This window comes from Diadema antillarum, unplaced genomic scaffold (assembly GCF_040938485.1).
Source record: "Diadema antillarum isolate AM-2024a unplaced genomic scaffold, OU_Dant_1.0 seq00001504_RagTag, whole genome shotgun sequence".
Classification (NCBI taxonomy): domain Eukaryota; kingdom Metazoa; phylum Echinodermata; class Echinoidea; order Diadematoida; family Diadematidae; genus Diadema; species Diadema antillarum.
In genome coordinates this window covers 214,202-241,866 of record NW_027272238.1, presented here as the reverse complement: position 1 = coordinate 241,866, position 27,665 = coordinate 214,202, and the positions used below count along the sequence as shown (strand labels likewise).

The window sequence follows — 27,665 nt, the reverse complement described above, 5'->3', positions numbered from 1 at the left end:
TCCACACATTCACATCCTTATACACTCGGCAAATACATGTACATGTGGTTACGTAATTCATGACTTGTCGACTACCTGACCGGATAGGCTGGTGGCGCCCATGTGTTTACTATTTTCTCTTTGTCTATTTATAATCATGGAGATTTGAATTCCTGTCACCACCTGTATTCATAGTCTTGTGTTCGACAGAATTCTGAGGTTGATTGACGATGCTCTGGGAGCAGAATTATATAACTGTCTTAATGAATACACTTGTAATCTCGAGGCATCTTCTGCGAGTATGATTAAATCAAGGAGGTTCAAGAGAATGGAGTCACAACTGTCGCATTTCCTTTGAAGTCATGTTCGATGCCGCCACTCGAAAGTATTTGAAGCATGTGGCAAACTGGATCTGCCGCGCAGATAGGAAGACAATTGATTCATGTCTCATTGCATAATCATCAGCCACTTTCTAGGGAAGATATGCTTTTGTGATGGTAATTACTTTTCGCCATCCCTACTTATAAAAGATAGTTGATATATAAAAGTAAAGACACGGGGATGCGCGAATAGAAATTGCGAAAAAAAAATCATGAAATGAAAATGAAAATTACTCGACTGGCCATGCCCGGACACCAATCTGATATATCTATTGATAAAGAATTATACTTGAAGATTATTCCATGATCAGTTTTATTTTGTCGGAATTAAGTGGAAAAGTGATAAAACTGGATTTCCAGGAGGGTACAGTTTCAAACACTTTCACATGATACAGCTCTGATTTACACTTATGCACATATTTCTGGAAGGGATTGACCTTTGTTTAATGTTCTTTATCATTAAGTGAGATTTCGTTTCATTTAATAGATAAACAAGCAAAATATAGCCAACATTAAGTTACGTTCAAAACGTTATGCTCAGCAAGACGGCGGCATCAAATGTCGTCATCAAAGGCACAGGTGCACCTGTGGAATTCTTTTGTACATGAATAGAAAAGTGACAACTGTTTGAATAATTACAGCCAGTTGGAACTCCATCTCTTCAACCTCCTTGATTAGATGACTCAGGAGTTTGACACACCACGACATTCTTCTCATTCATGGAACTTGTAACATTCAAAACAAAAGCGTTAAGTTTTGTCCCAAGGTGACTACGCTTCTTTCCCCTTCCTGTATATATTTTGGCATGTTCACATTCAGAGAGCAACATCTACAGATGCAAATTACTAAAGACGTATAGATGTGCTTCCGATCTCATCTTTAAAACCAAACCCCGTTTGCTGATTCTTTTTTCTTAATCATACCACAATGCAACAATATTGTAATCTATCCAACGCATGTGGAGCTTATAGCTATAACTTGCCTTAATGGCGAGGACAGAGCTCCGCAGTCTTCCTGGTTTGCGGGAGTCTCCCTGATAAATTAACTATCTCTCCATGCCTTGACTAGGGTTCATGCCTTGACAGAGGAACGTAGAGACAGACCTCCTTGATTAGGGCATTAGTTTTGACTCCACTGAGATGCGTGTAACACCCAGGTGTCTCCGTGATGACTCTTTCGAACGTCCCTTGCATGATTTTGATATGTGGCTGTTACGGCACCCCAGAGAAACTCACACTCTTTCATTTGTCTCTCCCCCCCCCCCTCCCCTTCCCATCTTGAATCATTTGTCCAGGTGAGGATGTGTCTTTCAAGCTCCTCAGCGACGACGAGATCACAGACACGGAGACCTTCCAGCTGGAGTTCATTAGCACAGACCTGTACGCCGTCCGGGTGTGTGATACCAAGAAGAACTCGGCGGACGTCCGTTACTGGAAGAGGGTAGGAGCAGGCATTCAGGCTAACGGGACTTCCAAGTGAGTATTTTGATAGCACTCTAACGAAAGAAAGGGAAATGCATGCCTGAAAAAAAAAGAGCAGAAAAGAACATTGATCAGGCCTGGTGAATAGATACAGGAAGGTAGTCCCTGGACGCAGGAAGTGGCAAGGATCATCCGCAGGATCGCTCTCTGCAGCCCTTATCTCATGTGATATCTCGATCTTTCTCGTGCGATCATTTTGAAAAGATGCAACAGATATTTTTGCTCTTTCTTTTTCAGTGCAGGATTTCTACAGGGCCCCGTTTCATAAAAGATGTTAGAATAGCAACTCTTGCTAGAATAGCAACTTCCCGTAGCAGTAACAGTCAATCGGGAAACTGGAATCTTGTTGTTATCATAAACTAATTGCCATTCTTCCAGCAAGAGTTGTCATCATAGCAACTCCTTATGAAATGGGGCCCAGATGTATCGGGAATTGCACAGTATGTAACGAGCTCCACTGCGTCTGTGGCTGCGTTTATCAACTTTCCCCTGTTTAAACAGCTTTCAAAAGCCGTTTCCAAAGCCTTTTAGAAGCGGCTTCCAAAATAGTTGCGTTTTTCGCGAACACGATAACTGGCCTGTCACTGCACAGCTGCATTGCGCAATTCGACCTGAGGAGAAGAGGTCAGGCGTGCATTGTTCGTATTAAACTGCAGTACAATACTACAAAGCCGTTTCAAAACAGCTTTGCGTTTATCAACTTCAAAAGGCTTTTACAAACAGGTTTCTGAAAACCTGTTTAGGAAACCTGTTTGGAAAGCCACAAATTTGCGGCTTTCGAAAAGGCTTTCCGAAAGGGCTTTCAAAACAGCTTTGCGTTTATCAACTCGTAAAAATTTCTTGAAAGCTGTTTGGAAAACCTGTTTCTGCCGAGAAAAAGAGTTGATGAACGAACCCAAAGACAGAAATATCAGAACCTCGCAAATGCGACACACGAGTGATACACCTCAAATGATTTAATGGAAGTCACAGATGCATACATTGTCCACCCTCAGTATTCAAGATTTTAACTTTTTTTAATCAACTGTTGTACCCTTACTACAAGTATACATATGAATGAGTACCCATGTTAATTTCTGTAAGTCTGTCACTGGAATCAATCTAACAAGTTTTGCCGTAGATAAAATTTGTCCTCACAGAAGTACTTTGAGAACATTTGAGATTAACGTATTGATTTCAAAAGGTACTGAGTAGTTGATTTTTATGTGAATGCACTTTTGCTTTGACTTGTCATAATGAACGAGGAAGTGAAATAGAATACACAAATATTCTGTAGATATTGAGATGCATGGTTTACATCCCATGCTTATATTCCTATTCACGATTTTAAGCGAGCGAATATAAGCTCCGAGTTTTGGGTCTCACTGGTTGCTATGGTTGCAACAACCGCTTGCTAAACTTCTGTACGTCTCTCTTCTCATGCGAATTCAGGGAGGATGCCAATTGCCAATTCGCTGTCGAGTACGAGGGCAAGCACATGTACCTCCGTGCTCCCGGGGGCAAGTACATCGGCGTGCGTGACAACGGTCACCTGTACCAGGAGGACAACCGCAAGGACTTCGTCTTCCGCCTCCTCAACCGACCCAAGCTCGTGCTCAAGTGCCTACACGGCTTCGTCGGGGTCAAGGAGAGCAAGGCCGAGCTGGCATGCAACAGATCCAACTTCGACGTCTTCAGCGTTTCCTACAAGGAAGGCGGATACACCATCCAAGGTAACGAGCTGTGCACCACCAGTGCGTTCAACACGTCTGGGATTGACCCCATTATAGAGTGAATTTTAGCACAGACTTTTCACCCAGGATAAATGTAAAACAGAGGACTTCATTTGAAATAGTGCAAGCTGAATTTTTGCTTTCGGTATGCCAACTGTTACTTTGTTTGTTCAACTATGTGTTGTTTTGAAGTTGTCTGTATAAGCCAGTTCGGAGTTAGCTCATGTGCACTTGGGTACAAGTGACCTTCCTTTTTTTCTCAGTTATTTAACCCTAACTAGGCCGGGGAGGCCCCCCCCCCCCCCCCTCCACGTTCCGCGCGGATGTATCGCAATCGCAAAAAGCTATCACCGCGACGTTTCATGGCTTTTTTCTTTCGAGTCTCTTTTGACACTAAATTTGCGACGCCCGGGCGCGCGGTTCCGAAGTTACGCATAAATATGTGCATGCATGTCAGACCAAAAATTGCTCAAAAACGTGAATTCGTGTACAATTTCAATGCAAACTGTGCTTACAGGCAAATTTCATAAAAGCATGATTATTTTGGTGTTTTATTGATCAAAATCAATGAATAACATATTTTCTTGTTCGCAGCGATGTCGCGGACAAATTTCATCAAAAAACAATGAAAAACATAAAGTCGAAAAAAACAGAGAAATACATAAGAAATTCAAAAAACAATAAAATACTTAAGAATTTTTTCTGAAATCACAATTTTTTTACAACATTTGCTGAGGACACTAAAATGAATATTTACACAAAAAATGTGCCTGTTTTGAGTTTTATTTTGTGATTTATACCAAATAGTCTGTTTTCATGCATCATTATGCATAAATTAGTATGATTTACCATAAATGATAATTTTTTGAAAAATTAACTTCATGGTATTTTAGATTACATCATAGGCAATGTGTGTGCCAATTTTCGTCACGATCGCGCTGTCGACGGGCGAGATCTGGTGGGGGGGCTAGTTTTGAGTTTTATTTTGTGATTTATACCAAATAGTCTGTTTTCATGCATCATTATGCATAAATTAGTATAATTTACCATAAATGATAATTTTTTGAAAAATTAACTTCATGGTATTTTAGATTACATCATAGGCAATGTGTGTGCCAATTTTCGTCACGATCGCGCTGTCGACGGGCGAGATCTGGTGGGGGGGCCTGGGAGGGCCCCCCCCCCCCCCCCTCGGCTCTATCAACTACCTAAATATCCCGGCCTAGTTAGGGTTAAGGCAAATCATTCGTTTTCATAAGCTTGCCCAACGTAACAATTTTGATGAATTCATCAATCATTTTCACACAAAGGATGAACGTACGTAGATCGTGACCAGAATGGTCGTTAATTAACACCTGGGAAAGCATCTATTTCATTATTTTGCACTGATTATTTATTAACAACATCTTTCTATCGAAACTGACATAATCAATGCCACATTTTGCTGTTAGATAGTTGTGGCGGCAAGCACCAGTTATAAGGGTTACTTGAATAACTTATTTCATTACATCCCAGAACATCCCAGATGCAAATCTCAGTAAATTTAAAAACCAACCTGCCCTGTATACGAATCATGCGCAAAGTGGAACCTCGAACTGGTTTATTGTCATTGATAAACGGAAGTGCTTTTTCACTAGGGGTATATTATGCACACCACCTGCAAGCGTAGGTGTTGTCGACTATTAAACTTTTGTTGAGGAAGTCTTTGTCCTGAAAAGATGCACATCTCTTTTCTCTTGATAATTCGTTATATCCAGATTCGGAAGGCAGGTACTGGTCCATCGACGATGCTGATCGAGTCGTCCTCGGCGCTTCACAGGGGCTCTTTTTCTTCGAGTTCCACGAGCTATCCAAGTTCACCATTCGAGCGGAGAGCAACGGCAAGTTAATCAAGGGCGAGCAGAGCGGCTTGTTCACGGCTAACGGCGTGGATGTGGGAAAGGACACACTATGGGAGTTCTAAGGTGTCTCCAAAGGGGAAAAAATCCGGTGAATTTTACAGAAGGGGACGAGTGTTTTGTTTAAACACAAAGCTTACACGTCTGTATTTGCTTCCGTGATGACTTGCGTATATTTTCATTCGGACGCATCGGAGGCGTTGCTGTTCAAAAATAAACTGGTATTTTTTCTAAAATTACATAGGATATAAATATCCTACGAGATCAATACGCTTCCAAAGGTTTCTTTTTTCTCAGATGGTGGCTCGTATACATCTCGAAAGCTATTTACTTGTATTTATGTAATAATGACTCTCTAAAGTGAGGCTATATTTTCGCTGACTTGACATTAAGTTCACAAAAGTTTGTATAGTCATACGTTAAAAGAAAAAAAAACTTTGGCACTTAGATACAAAATGTGGGGATTGGAAACACAATTATGAGTATGCATGTCATCTTCGGTCAGATATTGCAAGCGTTTAAGCTTGCGTGAAACTTTTCTCGTGTGTCCGTAGCCAGACGCCACCCGTCGCTTGACGGCCGCTCCGCTCGTCCGTTTGCTGAACAAGGACTTCGAAGCCGACATCATTTCCGTTCCAAAGTCTCGCTGAATGTTTTCCATATACTCACTGTGGTGTCGTAAGAAATCGACCACACGACTTGTCACCATCGCTAGTTCCCCCCTGCGAGATGTGATGTAGATATTCACCATATAGCAGCCGCAATCAGAACAAACATAAATTTTGCTATGCACTTGAAATTTCGAAATAGAACTTGAAGATTATTTTGCTTGGTGTTTGTACAGAATGGGAGAGAACGCAACGCGTTGATGAATGCTCTTGTTGCGCATTACGGTCAACATTTCTTTATGGAATGTCGAACCTCTTTAAAATGTCGACATCGTCCATGAAATTTGAGCTGTGTTCTCTGCATTGGTATAACTCTAAGACGTAATGCATGGTGTCATTATTTCAGTATAAGATGCTTAGGGAAACTTATGAAAATTTTGATTTTTACGAAGATCGCTCACGTTTCTCCCAGCTGAAAAATGTGTAACGCAATTCTTTTGTTTTATACCGTTAATCACGAAGCCCAACCTAAGGTCGGACGTAGAGAAAAAAAAAAGTATGTCTAAATGAAAGTGACATTCCGTTAGTTCCTACTCTTTCACCAACATTCTCCAGCTATATGTAGCCCTAGGTCTACATTCCGTAAATGTAACTTGTATTAGCTTGACCAAATCTTAACAAGGATACAAGGAACTTTATTGTCTGTTGTCTGTTAAAAAAAAAACAAGAAATGAGTGAAAGAATGCCAGCTGTTTCTGAGTGTTATCTTCGCAATTAGTGTCGAGATTCTTAAAGAAGATGGTACAAGACTGAATCTGTTCAGATGGATTGTCCTATAGGTAAATTTGTATGTATTTATGTTTGCTCGCTAGTATATCTACGCTTTTTATCTACACCCGACGTTAATAGCAGTATGTGCTTGGGACGAGAATGATACCAAAAATGCTTCCTTGTTATATTGTTCAAGCTATATATCTGATCGTAGTGAAGTTTGAATTGAAGAAAAAAAGAAAGAAACAAGCAAAAAGCATGGTAAAGTTTTGATACGATCATATTGAGGATTTCTCGGCTGTGTACAGTTCTATCATAGTTTTACTACTTCAAACGCCGATTTGTACGTATTTACAGGATCTATTACCAATTTTCTTATTCACCTATATCTCCTTTATTACTTAAGACTGTTAATGTAGCCAGTAATTTTGCTGTTAAGTGTTATGATAGCATTCCATGCATAACGTGTCTTTGTTAAAACTGCATTGTCTTTTCATGCTTTATTTAATTTATTTCTTTATTTTGGGTCTTTCAAGAGTGTACTACGCGTGTAAATATTTGATCATTTTGCTGATTTTTGTTCGTATGAAAAAAAATATTAATGGTAATTTATGTATCTCACTCGCTTGTTTTAGGACGCAATGTCCCCGGCCCCTCCCTGTCAAAGCGTGGGAGTGGGTTTTTAGAGAAAGTCGTATTGACTAGACTTGAAAATTATTATGATGAAAAGCTGTAAGCAGATAACGCAGTTATCAATTTCTATACCTATGCCGTGCTTAGCACTGTATATGGCATAAGCGCTACCCGATATTTGAATGGGTGATGGCATACAAAGCTATTGTTCTAATGTTGCAGCATCTGCTCGCATTCATATTCTATGTAGTATAGGGAAAACATTAGATTCTTTTTTCTTTTATGGTGATTTGTTGGAAATCTAACAGATACAAAGTAGCACGAAAGCAATATTACATAATTATTGTAGGATGAAGTATGATTGTGTATTATGATAGATTACCAAATGTTTTAGACAAGGTGACACTAACTTTAATTTGCTAACACTTCTGAACCGTGTATGATATTTACATTGGTTCTCGTATCAGCTATGCACTGTCAGGAAATTTTTGTAGCTAATGAAATTATAGGTATCAATGACAAATTTGAAGCTTTTTTTAACAAGAAAAACACGCAATTATGCTAGGAGATACATAACGTGCTTGTTGTTGCACAGGGTACCTACACCATTTTGCGGTCGTGGATCGTGGTGGGAAGACTACCACATTACTCTACGAACGAAGATGGTTTATTGCATGTAATAAACGGCCTTAAAAATTGTAGCCTTGTTTCTCATTTGATGTGTATATGATGTGAATCGTTGGTCGGAAAAGAGAGGGAACAAAACCAAGGAATAAGGGGAAAAGTGTGTATGTGTGTGTGTGTGTGTGTGCGCGCGCGCGTTGTGTGTATGTGTTTGCTCTTTGTGTGCGTGTTTGTGTGTGTTTGTGTGTGATAGGGAGAAGGGGGAGGGGGCACGGAGCTCTATAGTATTCAATATACGGGGCATTAAAATTGTTATCCTAGTGTAGAGTGTACCGTAGTATGACTTCATAGTCATCCATCGCCATGGTACTTGGTTCTAAACAACCTCACCTGGTCCAAATATCTGAGAACACAATGGATGCCAACAGTGCTCGAAATACCCAGTTCCTGCACACCGCTTGATGAATATATGCCACCCATAAATACACGGTGGTTACGTGACATTACTAAGTACTGCGACAATATTATATTGCTCCCATCGAAATATCTACACGCTTAGGTATTAAACATATTAAGTTCTACCCACAAACATAACCTTAACCCTAATCCTAAGTCACATCACAATAAACCTAAAACCCTACCTCAACAATAACCATAACCCTATAGTCTTTATTACATTGTATATGAATTAATCAATGCACCTAGTTAGAGTTCTATCTGCATATCCTCTCCAAGTATATAATACCCAAAGTTTAATATGCATGTATCAAGTATATTTTAATCCAAATTAATGGACCTCTTTTAACAGGACTGTTTTCTTTCTTTCTTTCTCTCTCTCTCTTTCTTTCTTTCTTTCTTGCTTGCTTCTGATTTTACTTTGAAGGTGACAAAGAACAAAAGTTTAGAAAAGTTTTTAAATGGATACTTTCTGTTGTCGATGAGTATAGAAAATTACAAATTAATGGATATATAATATCATAGGACTGTTTCTTTTCTTTTCTCTTCTCCTTTCATTTTTTTTTTTTTGCTTGCTTAATTACTTCTGACTTTACTATGAAGGCGACAGAGATAGACCTGTTCATTATCCCATGGATTATTTTCTCTCTTTTTTCTTAATGTTTTCTTCTTACTTTGATACAAAGTCTATATCGAACGTGAGTTTATTGCATTTTGCTGTCTAGTCTGATTGCCATGCCCAAGAAATAAACAATTGTTCTATTTAGTAGAAGAGACTGGAGTTGAAACACTGTAGCCTTCGTGACATTATTGTTTCATGCAAATTGTTAATGGGGATAGTATCATGATATATGATTTTTATGATCAATGCGCTGGCAGCATTATAAATGAGATTCATATCTATGATGGGTTTAATGTAATAGAATAACGCTACACACGCAGAAAGCACGGAGTGAACGTGCTTCTCGTCTTTCTATAACTCGTCACTTCCTCGAAATTATATCATAAGCACTCGTTTCAAGTCGCTATCATTTTCAGGTGTACATTTCAAAGTTTGCACTTTGTAACTTGATGCTGTAAACCAAACGTGATAAGTAGTAATTGAAATACCCATCAAGCACGCCGTCGTTCAAACTCATTTCCAGTGGAGATGAAAATACACAGGTATTGTATTCACTGTTCAAAGCGCCGTGTACTGACAAAAACAAAATACATGTAGTACTTTGTTCTTAGCATACACTCGCAAGATGCTGAATAACGTTAGCTGTCAGTACAAGAATGACGGAATGATAGGCTCTATAGTCAATACAAAAGTTGCAAGACGTACTTCAAACTTCAATCTACCCTATATCCACACCTCATACCTGTAGAGGTACGTACCAAGGTCAGAGAGCAGTTTGTCCCGCTCTCACGCTCGAAAGAGCAAATACTGAGTCTGAGACTTAGGAGGGGGCGTCCCCTTTCCTTCCACTGCTTTATAGAACTATTTCCACGCTGTAAATTGTGCGGGCGGGTGTATACAGTCACAATTAGCACAATGTTTTGGATTATTCAAGATGAAAAAAAGAAAGATTGTCCCAAAACCTGAAAAAGTTACTTTCTTTGTGGTTGGGAATCCGCATTTTTGGAAAGGAGGTTGTTCTAATTAGAGACGTGAGGAAAAGTTTGTGACGAGGCTTGTGAGCGTGAGAAAGGCCACACCTAGGCCTGATGCCTGAGGTTTGGTATTTGTAGGTCTGTATACCCAGGGAGGCCAACATCCTGGTAAAGGCCTGCCTATAGAACTGACTGACTTTAATTATACCTTTTTCAGTTGAGTCATAACACCATGATGAGAAATGCGAGCTACATGAAAATCTAATCATCTCTTTTTCAACGTATCGCATTATGTAAAACCATGACAAGTCCTATTTGGCGACTTCTCGCTGCTTTCGTAATGGAAGGTCATGTAAAAACAATGAAAATGTTGTCATAACTGGCGAAGGCAGAAACTTCCCTGGCAGTTCGTTATACTCTACCGACATATCCCCCTCTCCCAAAGAGTGAGAGAGAGAGAGAGAGAGGATGAGAGAGAGAAACTCCGGCAACTCGGTATAAAAGATCTTAAGACTTAATATATCAACCCGTTGCTGATTGAAAAAAGAAAAAGAAAAAGCGTATCATGCCTCCAAATAGGGTGTATCTTTTAGAGGGATACATCCTCATCAGCCACATATAACTGATTTGTAATACTCTGGTATGGCTCACATTTGACTTTTTTTTCCGGTTTATTTAAAAATCTTTGGTACAGTACAACGAAATTGGAATGAGGAGCTACCGGTCAACTTTACGTGAGGTGCGCGAGACACTGGGCCGGATGCATAAACGCTAGCAATTGCTTGTGCTAGCCTTTTACTCGAAGACGTATGCATAAAAACAAGCAATTGCTTGTGAGAAGAAGCTTTTGCTAGCAAGCCCAAGCAATTGCTTGCTGCCCGCAAGCAATTGCTTAGAGACCAAGCACTTGCTTGAAAACGTATGCATAAAACATACCTTTTGCTAGTTCTTGCTAGCAATTGCTTACGATTTTCCAAGCTCTGTAAAAATGAATGAGCTTGAGCTTTTGCTTATCTGGGACGTTCCCTTTTAAGTATCATCTTCATATTCATGGAAGAAAGACCATACTTGTGAAGGAGTGGTATAAATCCACAAGAAATTACTCTTAAGTAGAGTAAGAAATTTTTCATTTCAACAACGGGAATGTCCAGTGGTTAGCACGCAAAATTTGATGAAACACAGGTTGGATGTCTCACTTCGGTGGAGAGCAAGGAGACGTCTCTCCACGTGCGATCTGGCAGATGCGGGCTATTGTAAGCAGTGATGGGAATCAGCCAGTAATACGAGTGTGTGTATAGATGTGTGTGTACGTCTGTGTGTGCATTTATGAGTGTCATTTCATAGCTCTTCTGCTATGTCAGGAAACGTTTCTGCACACACATGCCCTTTCAAATACACTGTACATGCTGCCACACTCGCCTTTGTTCTTGTGTTCGCACAGGCGTGACGTCCCTTTTGTTGAAAACGCTAGCAAATGCTTGTGCGGGACAAGCAAAAGGTATAAGTATTAGCAAAAGGTTATGCATATGGATTTAAGCAATTACTTGAGCTAGACCTTTTGCTAGACAAGCTTGTGCTTTTGCTTGAAGCAATTGCTTACAAGCAATTGCTTGTTTTATGCATTCGGCCCATTCAGTCTGATGTAATATGATGATTGCGATGGTAGGTGACCACAGAACTATGTAGGTGACATAATTTCTGCCCTCAACGTTCGCTTGGCGCCAGTTTTGTAGCAGCTGATATTCCACTCCTGACAGACCGGATCGAAATTTGGCTTGAACAACGGAACGTGACAGTCGGTTTCATACAAGCATTTGCTTAAAAAGTAACTGTTTACGGTTTTGGTGAGTCTCTTATATTAGTGGAAGATAATTTCACTCGAATAAAATTTGTGATATAGATTTATCATGAGAAACATTGACAGCATCGCCTTCATTTTGATAACTCACACAACACTGTTTCCGGGTCCCCACATACTGAAATCGACGTTGGCTTTGACTGGAGATGCTGCTGCTGTTGCAGCGACGTACGTGCTTGACCGAAAGATCGGTCTGTATCTGTCCGTCGGGGAATGTTTCGCGGAGACTGCGTCTGGCTTCACGGATCCCCTCCCTCCGTATACGGAGGACAGGGTTAATGGACAGACGGATCTTTCTGTCTACGTACGTGCATGAGTGTCTATCACTAACCATCTAATTCTAATTTCTATAAAACGTTAGAATCTAATAATAATATGTGTGTTGCATATTCCTCCTCTTCAGTCTCTTTCTTATCCGGCACATTTAAGATGTTTTGATAGGTTTTAAAAAGTAGTTGTGATGTGGTGTCTTTGTCTTTATTATCCAGTAGGCTCTATACCTTTCGCGTTCTTGACTATCTGACTATTAAAAATGTACAGCGTAATGTCTAATGACATGTAAATTCAGTCCGGGAAACCCGCTCATGAGGACCGCCCCCGCGTACGAGGATGGCCCCTCCTCATGAGGACCTCCCCCCGCCTCATGAGGCCCCCCGGGGAACGCCTCATGAGGCCCCCCATTCACTTCTTATTCATCTCACATCTAGCGCATCTGACGTACAAATTGTCGCAACTTTGCACGGTGATTTTTTGTTACACACACATGTCCACTATCCATGATGATTCTCTGGAATCATCCCGCGACGCGACGTACGTCGCATCACATCACGCATCCAGCACATACCAGTCTGGTATGTGCTGGATGCGTGATGTGATGCGACGTACGTCGCGTCGCGGGATGATTCCAGAAAAAGCGCCCAAACGGCGGAATCGTGGGCGGAATTGACGAAGAAAGTGAACTCGTCATACCTACAAAGTTATTATTTTGCTAACAAACTGGAGTATGTCATCTACCCACCTACTCTTTCAGTGTGGAATAGTAATTTGGAATATATGGACAAGATCAGGTTAGTACTGATTTAATTTTTCTCGTTACGAATTTGTGTAAAAAGATGTCAGACTTCAGCTTCACGAGGCTGATTCGTGCGCGGAGAGGTGAGAGCCGCAGAAAAAAGCATCGAAAATGTTTAGTCGGATCAGGCCGCTAGGTGCGGCAGTCTTGCATTGTGCGAACGCGCTGGCGCCCGTGTTTTGATGGGCGCTCTGCATCGGTTGATTAAAACTCGATTTTTGAAAAAAAAAACAGGATTTTTTCTTCTTTTCATCATGGATAGTGGACATGTGTGTGTAACAAAAAATCACCGTGCAAAGTTGCGACAATTTGTACGTCAGATGTGAGATGAATAAGAAGTGAATGGGGGGCCTCATGAGGCGTTCCCCGGGGGGCCTCATGAGGCGGGGGGAGGTCCTCATGAGGAGGGACCATCCTCGTACGCGGGGGCGGTCCTCATGAGCGGGTTTCCCGGACTGAATTGCAGTAGAAACTCTCTAGTCTTAGGCCTAACGGACCCATTGAACGTTACCTATTAATTTAGTAACCTAATCTACATTATCTAGGCTAGATCATAATGAGATTCCTAGAAAAAAGCACTCAGCATAATCTTGATGTAGTCCCCACCGCTGCGTGTCTGTACTAAATACATCCCTACCTAACCCTATACTCTAACCCTAAACGCGAACGCACGGGTGCACGCGCACTGCAGTGGGGAGCGGTGGGGACTATATCAGGATTATACCAAACACTCATGCTCACAGAATTCTAATCTATCCTACTTGTGTTTTTAACATGAATCTTAATTTAACAAGGTTGTCTATGACAATGTTTCTATTGTTAAACTGAATGAAACTGAGATGCATGCATGAATGGTATTGACTCTTGCTTCGACAGTCAGTCAGTCTTATGCCCAAATTCTTATCTCTTCACCTGCCAGTTACAAAAATGTAGAAAAACTAGTAGAAGGTTCATTGACTTAACTCACGGGGGGTCAAGAGTCAAAGGGCCAATCCAATGGTCTTGGACGGGAAGAATCTTCGGACAGAACCCTTGGAAAGTTATGGTTTTGTTGTTCATGTTTTTTCCATATTTTTGCAGATTTTTTTCCCCCTGATTTTTCTTTGGAGAATCAAAAATGTGTTTTGTGGCCCCTGCAAATATTGAGTAATTCTTCAACCACTGGGCAGATAAGATTTATTCTTTACTATCATGTTGATTTCCTCAGACTCATTCCAGCACTTACAGACCAAAAGTACCTTCACCGCTGCTGATCTCTACTTTGGATTGCTATGCCTCTCCTAATCGAAGGGGAGCCATTTGAATGGCAGCCATCAATGCTCGCCTTCATTGAGACTTACCCACAGTTTAAGGTTAGTGAAGAAACTCACAACAGAATTGTTAACTTCACATTGAGGTTCTCTTTATACATGTAAGTTAGCCATTCATAAATGTTCACAAAGCTACCAGTTGAAAATTTCTGTTCCTGTGATGTGCTACTAAGAGAAAAATCTCAATTGTCAAGAGTTTACGCAATAGTATAGAATGAGGAAGTTTATGTCAACTTCTGGGTTTCAAAGCTATAAAAAATGTGAAATATTAATTGCAGTCAGATTATGCTCCATTAAACAATCAATTAGGGTGGTCCACAACTTGAAATTTGAGCATGTTGCAAGCTCAGAATCTGAGAATAATTGCAGAAATTGCATGTGCACACATCATGAGCACGTAGTAAGCAATATTTCGCAGCTTGTCTCTCTTCGTGCTGCTTACATTCAATGTTCTTTTTCATGTTTTGCACACAAATATCTAAGTACCATATAGTTTGATAGTTTTTCATGTTTTGCACATGTTTTTCACATATGTGTGAATACATTCTATTTTGAGCTTGTTGCAAATTCTTGAGGATGTTGCACAACATGTTGCCTGTCTTTTGAGGATGTTTCTCAAGATTTGAGGGTGTTGCACAAGAATTTGAGCATGTTGCAGTGACATGCTGAAACACCTCCTGGCCCACCCTGTATCGATCACACCTAGCAAATGTCATCATTATGATTGGACAGTCTGTTAACCACACACTTCTTGCCATTTACTTGTCGGCAACAATGGCAAGATATCTCCTTTAATCATGAGTGTATTTTTCACCTCTGTCAAAGTACATTGTAGACGCATCGAGAGTGCAGGATTTGACTTTATATCTAAAAGTATTGTGCCCGTTTTAGCTATTATAGGGGTAGTGACTCCTGTTATGAAAAAAAAAAAAATGCTTGGGACTGGCAGTCTCCTTTCATAGAATATCCAAATGCAGTTATAGCAGAACAAATAAAGATGAATAAAAAGTTATTTGGGGACCTGGATTTCCACTTTGTTGTGAGGAAAATTTTTATAACCGTGTTTATCATAAGAGGGATCAAACTGTAATGAATCCCCAGCTCAGGATCAGCAGGCTTCCTACCCCCTTCAACCAACAGCTTTAAAGATTGCTTGATCCTGCCACCTGCACTAGTCAACAGTGAGATGATATTTTATATAGTGCGTGTGATTTCCTCCTGTCAGGACACTGCTGAAGAGTTCTTCAGGAGACAGGCGCACCACTGTGCCCCCATCGACCTCCTCTATGTCAATCAGAGAGAGTTTGCAGTCACATATCCTGATGACAGTGAGTATTTAATACGAAGACTTTATCAGTCTATATTCTCCACAAGATGTTTATTTTCTTTTTCCCCACCTACAGTGTACCTATCCATTCCTTACAAGATTTTTCTACATGGTTGCATGGTTATTAATGTACTTCTATGTGGCAGTATGTATATAAATCTTTGTTTGTTTGTTTGTTTGTTTGTTTGTTTGTTGTTTGTTTGTTTGTTTGTTTGTTTGTTTGTTTGTTTGTTTGTTTGTTTGTTTTGCTGGTGCCATGATTGTGTCAACTCTTGTCACTAAAGAATGCAACATCTAAGTGTACATGGTGCAGCTGAGCATGGGTGAATATTTTATTTCTGTCACAGGCCCTGTAGACTGAGGCACACCAGCTGGAAAATGCTATGATTTTGTGACTCTTGTTAACAAAGAGTGATAAACCACTGGAGGAGAAACCATTCTGCATGAGATAGTTTTATCCCTAGACTAGATACTGTTTCTGATATAAAAATTAAACTAACTGGATGGACTGAAGGTAGTAGACATTGCTCTCTGACTCAAGGAATTTTACATACAACTGTATCTGCAGATATGTGGCCCAATATTTTTACCAGGAGGCCATCAAGCTATAATGCAGTAAAGCACCAGGTGAGGATCAGCATATTTTGTTCTGGGTGATCTGCCCAGCATAGTCTGGTTTTTTATTGTGACGTGAATAACGACCGAGTAGTTCATCTTCTCCCCTCTAGATGTCGTAAGATTCCTCGGGTCAGACGATGCCACTACGTGTCATATCATCGTCATCCGTCACACGGGTAGCGGGGCGACGGGACTCTCGCACCTGGATGGCCAAGGCACGGAGCAAGGAATCAGGGACATCATCACGGCTATCAATGAGCTGAGCTCGGAATCTAGCGAAGGCAGGTGTGTGGTCATTGTCTGAAATGTATCTCCTATCAAAAACCGGCTGTTATGAACATTGTGATAATATGGTCCCTACGTATGTCGCAGGTTGTGACCAAGCAGGCTTCTTCTTTCTTCTCTATGATAATCTTCCTCCTTCAGTTATTGCAAATATCAGGTTTGGTTTGGTTTGGTTTGGTTTGGTTCGATTTGGTTTGGTTTGGTTTGGTTTGGTTTGGTTTGGTTTGGTTTGGTTTGGTTTGGTTTTTACATGGCAGCACAGTCTTGATGTGAAAGCTGGTGACAGGAGTTTGTAAGCATACAAATGATGCACAGGTCTGAGTGCATCAGGAATTGTGTGCTTAAGGTAACTCTATGGTCGTTTAACCCACAAAAGTGCAGTAGAGTGAGTTTAGACTAAGTTGCATAGTTACTGCATGCACACTTTTCCTACTGATGTATGAAAAGACATGTGCATCATCTGTATTATAAAACTGTCAATAAATTTGCTGGAAATGCACTATCTTACTTTTAAATTGCAGACAATTACCTACACTTGAAAAATTTATGGGATGGCTTTTGGCTTGCCATACATTCCAACCATTCACCAGTAATTGCTGGATGCATGAAATATTTACTGGATGTCACAGCTAGCCTTCTCTTGCTAAGCGTGGGGGATAACGTGTTTACAGTGTCTATTGCCAGTTATCGCAATGATTATTTGTTTTCGAATGTGCAGCCAGTGAAAACTGAAGCATGGCTCTCGACCAATGAGACTGCAATATTTCTTGGCACGTTCTATGATAATGACTGAAGATCATCTTATGTTTCCTTTTATCCCTTTGAAGGTTAGAGGTGCACCTCTTTGGGGGATATTGTGATGAGAAGAGAGAGTCAGAGAGGATATCCAAACAGGTTCTCAGTAAGTTGTTGTCTCCTATCTGGTGAAATCTTTCTCGTTCATTAGATTCTACAGTTGTCGTAGTTTTCCTTCTTAAGTAAACCTTTCATTTCAATCACTAAATGACTAACTGAATGAGTACCCCGGTATATGCATTTACAAACACAGGAGATAATATGAGTCTTGGGATTGCATACTGTATGATCATATCAAAATATTGAATCACATTTTCATTTGAAGTCCGGCATTGTCAGGGAATGTCACATCTGTGAATGTACTTTTTCTATGTGAAATATCCAGAAAAACCTTTATATGACTAATACTTCATGAAGCTGAGATATGTGTGAAGTATTGTAGTGTGTTCATACTTTGAATTGCCTGTTGTAGTAAAGTCCATCTTGTTCCACAACCAGTGTCAGAAGTGGCAATGTGATAGATATGGCACAAATCAATGGTTGATGATATTACTAGTAGTAAAAGTGGTAGTAGTACTAGTATCTGTAGTAGTACTAATACTATGGGTAGTATAGTAGAATGAGAATTAGTATTAGTACACTGTATTAACAGTAGTAGTAGTAGTAGTAGTAGTAGTAGTAGTGGTAGTAGTAGTGTAGCAGTAGTAATATAAAAATTGCCTAGCAGTAGTAATATAAAAATTGCCATGCAGTAGTTTAAAGCTGGACAAAAACTGTAAATTATGCATCTTCAGTTCTACTGGCAGATGACGTGTAAAATCCTCAGTTTTGTTGAACTCTCACCAACCTTGCTTCTAAGCAGTGTTAAATGTCAAGCAAGCATGCATGTGTGTGTCAGGTGTCACCAAATAATAGACAATGTGATTCTGGATTTCTTTTCCAAACAGAGATCCTCCAGGACTGCCCAGAAGATCTTCACTTTATCACGGCGTGCATGTCAGGTCAGTCGTAAATTGAAGATGCCAAGTGTGTTCATACTCTCCAGAGAGAATATTTGTTGTGCAAGTGAAAGTGGCCTTGAAGGGAAATGTATTCATTTTAGCATAGACTAGTGAGATATGTCTGTATATGTCAGGATGTTATGATACTGTTGCTATCATGGTAATGTTGTAAATAATGAAGCAACTTAAAGATGCCTGGGCATTCGGAGGGAAAGTGCGCAAAAGAGGGGATATTCACAACATTTTATTCAGTTTTCGTTGCCAAATGAGACGGAAGTTTGATGTCATGTTTGGTGCATGCTGTTCTGATGCAGATTTAGTGTGCTACTATCATATGAGCACAATTTCAAAGGCTGTCTAAAGAAGCTAAATATCTGGGGGAAAACACAGAGATATTAATCTTCAACATTGTTTTTGAAATTTAGGGTGAAATGACTGGATATTGAACTTTTAAAGATTCTGTTTACCATTGGGAACAGTGATTTAAAAAATGTTTGAATCATCACATTTGATGCATATGTGTAGGTTAGTTGTATCACAAAACATCCTGCCATATAAAGAATTTGCAATAAAGCCTAAAATATAAGGAGATATCACTATTTTTCTTACTAAACCATAAATGTAGATGGTTAAGTCTAAACCCAATCTTATTATATTTATTGTTCACATTTTTAACATTTAACAATATTCATTGATTATACTGATTAACCTTTTCACACTGGTTGTTTCTATCCCTCACTCACATTTTAGAACTATTTTGAAGCACAAAAGGTAGGTTTATGTTTTGTGTACAAATGGTAAATTGTGCCTTTAACATTCAGAGGTATTTACAAATTCAACATTGTTGTTTTCTGAAGTTAAAGAATGAAATGACTGGATATTGAACTTTTAACATTCAGAGGTATTTACAATTGTACAAGTTCAACATAATCATTTACATGTAATTGTCACATGGTATTTGATCCAAAAAAAAAAGTGTAGGAACACATATCTCATAGATATGTTGTCTATCCAAGAGTTAATTTGTGTGGGTTAAACTTGTTATGATTAACAACAGCATTCAGTTTCTTTTGAAAAAGAAAGTCACATCTCAGTTCGCAATCTCATATTATGTCGTGTGGACTGAATTGAATGCTGTTCAACTGTATCCTGTGTGTAGTGCCAAAATGGAATCTTAAATATGAATGATTTTCTGTTGGTCTGAATAGGTAGAGGATCAACAATTTGATATTTGTTGGAATGGCTTTTGTTTGGTTTCCCAGATTTAAATGATGCTGTCAAGAATGATACTCACTGGCCGACTGTGTACGGTATTGGTAAGTGTCAATCCAAAGAACATCAGTGAAAAGGCTCAATGATGGTCACTACATGCAAAGTTTCGTAGTTGGTCACTGGCAGACAAGTTCGATATCTCATTGAGGTTCAAAAGTGTTTCAGTTCTCTGGCTGGCAGTTGAACTTGGATCAAACACTTACATTAAAAGTGAACATTTTCATGGGATTTATTCTTTGCTCTTAGCCAGGCAAGATGAATTTCACATGTTGTTAATTCCACAGAATCAAAATATTAAATAATGTTGCATATAGCAAGTGAAAAAAGTCATGTGCTTTTATTTTCATGCTAGTTTCTTGTTGCATGAAATGCATGAAAATTTCCACACCGCGAACATCGACACTCTTACAGTGAGTGACCCGAAAAATAAGCTTATATGTTATAGACTTGTATCCTTGTACATGTGTTTGTGCCACCAAAATGGATACATTGACTGGAGATGAAAGGCTGAGGGCTTGTACAGGTTTGGCAGGCTGACAGGTTTGATTGTTGATAAAGATGGTTTGTTGAAACCACCATAGCATCTCAGTTCATAGGTCTGAAAGGCTGGCCTGGCTTGGGTCCAGTGTGGGACTCGCAGACATGTCTGTAATTCTTTCAGTTGGTGGAATGGATTCAAAAGGGGCCGGAGCTTTCAAACCCAGAAGAATGTTCGTCAGAGGCAAAATGGCGAACAGGCAGGGAAAGCAATCACATGATAAGGACTACACACAACTAGCAAAGTCAGGGGAGGGCTAGGGACACAGAACAAAGAGAACAAAAGGGATAGGTAGTAAGAAGTCATGGGCAGGGAGCCCAACAAGAAAGGGAGGAGGATTAAAGGAGGGTGGACAGACAAAAGGCAGAGGTGGGCCAGTGATGATCACAAGGATCATAGGGGGCAACCTGTGAATGATAAGGATGAATAGGGAGGCAACATCAAATAAGACAAAGGAACAATGAAGGGATAAAGAATAGGAAAAGAGTGAAATAGCAACAGCAGTTTCTTTCCGTTGGTTTATGATGAGAGGGAGTACCAGGCATTTGAATGGAATTTAGAAAATGTTCAGTCTTTGCATACTGATGTGTTTTGTAAAGCCAAAGTAGAACATGTGACAGCAAATAGAGTGTAGGATCCATACATTACAAAAATGTAATGACTTTAGTGTGCCAGCAATCCTAGAATGTTTGCTCACAAGGTAAAGTCAGATATTGGCAAGCATGTGTCCACTGTTTGTTGTTGTTGTGGTTTTTTTTTTTTTTTTTTTTTTTTTTTTTGGGGGGGGGGGGGTTGTGTGTTTTTTTGTTGTTGTTGTTGTTGTTGTGTTGTTTTGGTTTTTTTTATACATGCAGTCACGAGATTAATCATTGAGTTACCTCATGTACCATATGTTTTAGTTTTTCATTGCGACAATGATCTGGCTGTTGTCCAAGTCTAAGCAGACGTTACCCTTGATGCAATGAAGCAGTGTAAGCAAAACATTTTGTTATGCTTTTATTTTCATGAATTCTTGAAGTTAACTGATATTTTTGGAATGAATGAGGTGCTGTCATTGTAAAGACATGTTGTCTCCACAACACAAATGTGGTGAATATCATCTCCGAGGTTAAAGGGATGGTACAGTATTGGTGGAGATGAGAATTTGGCTATTAACTATTTGCAAGATCCCAAGAAAACACTTATGATATAGTACAGAGTATACCATTCTAAGAAGAATTCAAAGTTTATTTGATGAAAATCGGGTTTGGAATGACTGAAACATTCAAAAACAAAGTAAAACAAAGCGATCGTAATAAAGTGTGGGTCCCACACTTTATTAGAATCGCTCTATTTTGGATATCTCAGCCATTTCAAAACCAATTTTCATCAAATAAACGTTGAATTCCTCATAGAATTACATGCTCTTTCATATTTCATAAGAGGTTTCTCATTATCTCACCAAAAAATGTTAGAAATCTGAAATTAGGTCTCAGCCAAAACTGTACAATCCCTTTAAGTTTGTTAACTTCAATTCTTGATTTTTCTTTTTTAAAGTAGGAAAGTCAACAACTTGCAAAGTTGCCTTACTAATCCTGAGTTGCAACAAATTATGCTCACCAAAGGAATGGCTTGTGCGATATTGTCCAAGTTGCCAATGATAATGTCTCAGTCGATGTTATGAAACGGCAGTATCCCAGTTGATACTGTCCTTATCCTGGGCTGTGTATATCTGACAAGTACTGTTCTGTGTCAGTCTCTAGGCCGTAAGAGTAGATGAATTTCTCAAGACAAGTCTCCAATTGTTCTATCTGTTCCCCCAATGTAAACTGCCACTCTGAACTTTATGCTGTGTTGTGATTTTTTTCTGTTCTTTCAGCTGTTGATGTCCGCAGCGGGGAAATCTTCCCGGCGACCTTTTCTGACAAGGGTCCGGATCAGGCCTTGCGCTCTGTGTATACGCTCTTTGGAGAGCACGATGTGAGTAAGGCTGGAACAGAACTTGTCATGCAATCTCAACTTTAATGGTGATAGTGCAGGTGGGAAGCACTCCAAAAGTGCAGAATGCAACAAGATGTTTTCATGGATGTGGACATGCACCAAAAAAAAAAGAAACTCTAAGTGGCAAACTGCTTTGTAAACCAAGTGTGAACTCTGTCAATAAAGCAGTTGGAACAAATGCTTAAACCCTTCCCAAGTAGTACCTTTTTGGTTTAACCCTAATCCCACCGGGTTTTTTGAGGGACTTGAAATTTTGGTATGCATTCATTGGTAATGTATTATTTCCTTCCTAAGATCAGTTAAGATTGCATCTAAGGGATCTACTTCATTGTCATCAATATAGGATTTAGAACTCAAGGTGTTTCTTGATTGTGGATGCTTCTCAAGAATGTAGCCGTGCAAATGTCCATTATTATTTGAGTAAGATGTATTCATTGGGTATGTCCTTTAGTCCCACATGTGCTCATGTACTCAGTTGTAACTTGCCAGCTGTATCTGTGGCATTAACGGAGTGACCATAAAATGTTACCATGATGCAGAAAAGACAACTCGGTTTGGTGTTCCAAAGCCACAGTCCCATCCAAAGGCTTTAGTGATGTAATAGGAATGCACAAAATGTTTGGTAGTCCCTGATCAGTAGGAATTGGTTTCACAAAACCTCTGTCCATCAACAAAAGATGGCATCAAGCAGAGATGCCATTTGGTGAACAAAACATTGCGAGATGATAGAGATGTTCATGTTTTGTCCATGATTGATCAGCAGTATCTCCTCTTTCATGTGATCATGAAATATGATATTCTTGTCTGTGAAAGCTGAGTAGTATCTTGTGTTGTCTGTGATAGATCAGGAACATATATGACCACAAGACTGGCGAGCATATGATCACTCCATTCAGCTATACCTCTTGGCCCCAAGCTGCCATCATGCTGCAGCAGCCAGACTCCTTCATCAGACGGGTATTTCTGTGGTTCTTTCCTTTTATTTCAAGATTTTGCTGTCAAAGTTACTGTAAAAGTAGATATTTTTGCATGAATAATTTTTTCGCATTCAGCCTGGTGAGATGAATTTCACATGTTTTTAATTCATTAGTGGAAAAATGAGCAAAGAAAATGGGATTCCATCGGGATTCAAACCCGAGATCTCCAGATTGCTATCCCGGTGCTCTACCGACTGAGCGATAGAAAACCCTAGTTCAGTGTTCATCCCAGAATCCATGGACTCAGGACATGAATTATTGTAACATACAGTATGCAAAGATATTTGTGTGCCTTTATATTTGTGCTACCTTTTGGTTGCGTGAAATGCACAAAAATTTCCACTTTTACAGTATTCCATATCTCAAATAGTCCATTTCTCGTAAATTAGCTGAATGAAACACACATATCCAGTTGCTAAATATATATTTTCAATGGACTAATTAATCAGTGAATGTTAATTCATGAGAAATTTTTTATTGGACTGTACAGCATGAAAGCTTTTGAGCAGTTGTAGGAAAGAATATCATCCTGTCAATGGAAATCTTGGGATAGTGTGTCAAAGTTTAGAAAGGGAATAATAACAGCTGCTTTAGACTGAAATGTGTCTGTATTAGCACCTCTACAGAATATCATCCCAGCACAATAGATTAATACGTACTGTGAGAGAAGGAAATGTGGATAAATGTCTGCTTTCCAATAAACTTCAAAGGGAATAAACATGGACATTGTGAAACAGTACAGAGGTTGTGAAACTAATTTACCTGCAGATGCACCAACACAAACATGTGGCGTTTAATATGTACCTGACAATACTTTTGCAGGAAAACAAGGAACATAGGAGAAAGTATGGTTGAATGAAGGATCATTGAAAGAATATACTTTTTTTTTCAAATGTACAAGACCCAATGTAAGTTTTAAGAAAAGGAAAAGTAAGTAGAAATAGAGCAATGAAATGATATCAAGCTTGATGTGAAACATCAAAGAGATTATTTGACCTCAGTGAAGGAGCTTTAATCCTAGAATACAAATCATCAACCAGTTTTCAGTGGGTTTGCTTTCACATGTTGTCAGTTGAGGGCATGTTGCTTAGATTGTTGCATGTTGTGTTCATATTAAAGGATGTTGGGGGAAAAAAATCAATATGTTCTTGTGCCATGCCGGAACCCCTCATGGACCACCATATTGATGTGATCCATTCCCCAATCCATCCTCCCTTTCCCTTACTCCTACTCCATCTAGCACATGTCAACGTCCCCCAATGTGGAGCCGCCCTATTTTGAGAATCACATCAGGGCGGCACTCCGCTGGGTCCTGGACCACCCTAACCCCGCCCAGACTGTCTTCCCCGGCAAGAAGCCAAGGATCTACCGCAAGGACAAGGAGGGTGAGTGGACGGAGGCCAAGGGCAATGAAAGCCCATCATCATGACGACAGGAGCAGATGAGAGTAGTAGAAGTGCATACCTCCACATGAGTAACTTTACGAAGAATTTTCATCATCTCATTCGAACTGTTACGACGTCTGTGAGAGAAGAAAGTATATGAGAGAAAGATACAATGAACTGTGTGTTTTTGGCTGTAGACAAAAGAAGGATTCTCTTTCAGACACCAACAGAAATTGTAGGAAATCTGCATTGTTTAATGGAATTCAGGTTTGAGCACAAATACAATGATACTTTCAGAAGGTGCTAACACCCTTTAGTTTAAATAGCAGGCTGGTAGCTAGTGACAAAGAAAATAAGAACAATCAGCGTGCTGCTGTTTAATTCTGCTGACAATATCTTTTTTACACTTACATTGTATGTCAAAGCCGAGTAGTTTTTATGATAATATTTGCAATATTACAAGACATTTCTCACTTTTGAAATTGTCATTTCCTCTCTATGAGTGCAAGAATTCGTGTAAGACTGGCTTGTTTAAGCTGAGGTAGTTTGTGTGTAGGCCTTGGTCATTGTGAGACCCATAATGCAAAGAAGCCCACTCATAATTGTATATTACACTACAACCGTGAACAAAGACCTTTCAAGAGAATGACTTAATATCAGCATGATAAAATTCATGGTTGCAGAAATCTCCAGGATATATGATCCTTGTCATCTTGGTTGTCAAATATTTTATATGTTTCACCATTGTTAAAGTAATATAATACTTCCCTGTAATTATTTTCTTTTTAATTTTTGTTCTATTTGGCTATATTCATGAAATGAATGTATGACTTTTAATTCTGTTTTCATCTAGGGGTTTTTTATCACTTCACATGGCCTTTGAGAAATGTTATGACAGTATGTGTTTTGTTTCACGTCATCAGTCAACTTGAGTATAGTAAAGTGACAATTCTATAACTTGTACACCTCTGCAGGCAGAGTTGTAACAAATTGTAAAGTTCAGTGGGTATGATCATTTAACAACTGGAGTAATGGATTTGTATGGTAGGAGGAGAATGAGGAAGAGGTGTCAACTCCAGTTTTGAGGAGAAACTTTATTCTTGGCAATCTGCATTGATTGATGAACACAAATCTCTTCCAAATATTGTGACTAACATCATGCAGGTTGCGAGCCATTGCCGCATTCCTAACGCTGATAATAATAACAGTACCAGTATTCATTTTTGTTCAATGAATGCACAAAGCAATATACACTCCCTATGCCTGTAGGTCATGAAATAGAAACTATCGAAATTTAATTTGTGTATTTCAACAGGAGGTGAGTGTTCATTCCAAATACATGTACTTACAAGTATGTGAACTTATTGAAGCTGACTGGAACCTAAGCAGGTCACTGCCTGATTTGCCTGAATAAAATTCCAGATATTACAGTCAAGAAAAGCACAATGTAAGGTGCAGTACTGTGGCTGAAACAATTCTTTTAGTATAACATAGTTGTTACAAACATCAAGCTTGGTGTGTAGATTTTGAAATGTTAAAATGAAATGCCGCTCCAAGTGTAAATTATTGTAGATGTAAATGATAAATTTACTGTTGGAATGTGATATATTGTAAGAGGGGACATGTGAAGAGTAAATATCTCATGCCTTCATCATCTCAACCCCATGTGTTCATTAAAGGGATCGTATAGTTTTGGTTGAGACCTAATTTCAGGTTTCTAACATTTTTTTGGTGAAATAATGAAAAACCTCTTATGAAATATGAAAGAGCATGTACCGGTAATTCCACGAGGAATTCAACATTTATTTGTTTTGAAATGGCTGAGATATCCAAAACAGAGCGATTCCACTAAAGTGTGGGACCCACTCGGTATTACGATCGCTTTGTTTTACTTTGTTTTTGGATGTTTTAGTCACTCCAAACCCAATTTTCATCAAATAAACTTTGAATTCCTCTTAATATGGTATGCTCTGTACTATTTCATAAGTACTTTCTTGGTATCTTGCAAAAACTTAAAAGCCCAATTCTCATCTCCACCAATACTGTACCATCCCTTTAACTTATGAAAACTTGCCAATTTTTTTCATTAGCATTTAGCAATCCATCAAAAACTTTGCCTTTGATGTGAAGGTAAAAAAGCCAACTCAGGTGTAGTGCTTCAGTCCGACAGGAAGGCCCTAGTGACAAAATAGGGATACTGTAAAAGTGGAAATTTTTCGCGGTGTGGAAATTTTCGCGCATTTCGCGCAACCAAAACCTAGCGCGAAAATAAAAGCACGCAAATATTTTTGCTTGCCATATGTTCCTGTGCGTGATGTCTTAATTACGCGGAATTTAAAACAGGCGAAACTTTTCTCACCTGGCCAAGCGCGAAAAATTAGTCGCGCGAAAATATCCACTTTTACAGTAGTTGAGACCAGTTATCTCTACTCTTTGACAATTAACTACATGTATCAAACTTTTGTTCCAAGTGACGAAGAAAGCACTCCAGCTTGTTAGGGTTAAATCCAAATTTAAGTAAATGTTACCCTTTTCTTTGTTTGCTAGTACAGTGCACTCCTGTCATAATGAACAGAGTTATAACAAAGTTCTCATTACAACAAAGTATAAATTCAGGTCCCAAAATTATTATCTTTATCTCTTTACATTACAATTTCGCTATAACATATTTTTGATACAAGAGAAAACTGATGGTCCCAAAAAACTTTGTTATATCGGGAGTCACTTGTACCACATTTATGACACAGTGAGCTGGAATGTAGAGTGGCATTTTGAGTTTAACCCATTTAAGTTCTGAGGTTGTTTTGCTGCAAGAGTTATATTGTTGTCCTCTCTAATTGAAAAAAGAAAGAAGAAAAGATAAGATGGAACTGATAAGATTCTTTGTTTTTAAAGGGGATGGCTAGTAACTGATCAGTAGGAATCAGTGGGAATGCTGGGGGATGATTGTTCCAATCCTTGTGGGATTCATTTAAGAGTACATTGTATATTTATTGTTGTGTGAAAATTGTTTGCTTCAGAATGATCTCACATTCAAGTAGCAGTCATGTGCTGTTTAATGTTTCCAGGTTAGCATGCCTGTACAGTGACGGGGCAATTGTAAACGGCC

The 27,665-nt window shown here is 39.3% G+C and overlaps 2 protein-coding genes across 3 annotated transcripts in view; both read left to right on the top strand.

The window, feature by feature from the left end:
- LOC139710140 (fascin-like) overlaps positions 1 to 6,751 on the top strand; it is a 53,432-nt gene extending 46,681 nt beyond the window's left edge. The window contains exons 3-5 of the mRNA XM_071622073.1: positions 1,654 to 1,834; positions 3,272 to 3,552; positions 5,310 to 6,751. Of these exons, the coding sequence (XP_071478174.1) occupies positions 1,654 to 1,834; positions 3,272 to 3,552; positions 5,310 to 5,515 (668 nt within the window). The 3' untranslated portion in view covers positions 5,516 to 6,751. The remainder of the gene's footprint in view (positions 1 to 1,653; positions 1,835 to 3,271; positions 3,553 to 5,309) is intronic.
- Positions 6,752 to 11,874: 5,123 nt separating this feature from the next.
- LOC139710148 (protein N-terminal asparagine amidohydrolase-like) lies at positions 11,875 to 25,628 on the top strand. 2 transcript variants are annotated; one of them, XM_071622080.1, is made up of 10 exons: positions 11,875 to 11,982; positions 14,276 to 14,420; positions 15,604 to 15,706; positions 16,434 to 16,608; positions 17,436 to 17,509; positions 18,351 to 18,404; positions 19,667 to 19,720; positions 22,073 to 22,173; positions 23,038 to 23,151; positions 24,412 to 25,628. In XM_071622080.1, the coding sequence occupies exons 2-10, from the start codon at positions 14,340 to 14,342 to the stop codon at positions 24,598 to 24,600; spliced, it is 945 nt and encodes a 314-aa protein (XP_071478181.1). In that variant the 5' UTR covers positions 11,875 to 11,982; positions 14,276 to 14,339; the 3' UTR covers positions 24,601 to 25,628. The 2 variants fall into 2 exon arrangements, with proteins under 2 accessions (XP_071478181.1, XP_071478182.1); XM_071622081.1 differs by lacking the exons at positions 11,875 to 11,982; positions 14,276 to 14,420 and having other exon boundaries at positions 15,608 to 15,706; positions 16,415 to 16,608.
- The last annotated feature ends 2,037 nt before the right edge of the window (positions 25,629 to 27,665 follow it).

Coding starts and splice junctions, on each gene's coding strand:
- LOC139710148 (XM_071622080.1), top strand. CDS start 14,340: ATGCCTCTCCTAATCGAAGGGGAGCCATTTGAATGGCAGCCATCAATG. Junction 16,609..17,435: donor TCGGAATCTAGCGAAGGCAG/GTGTGTGGTCAT, acceptor ATCCCTTTGAAG/GTTAGAGGTGCACCTCTTTG. Junction 18,405..19,666: donor TATCACGGCGTGCATGTCAG/GTCAGTCGTAAA, acceptor TTGGTTTCCCAG/ATTTAAATGATGCTGTCAAG.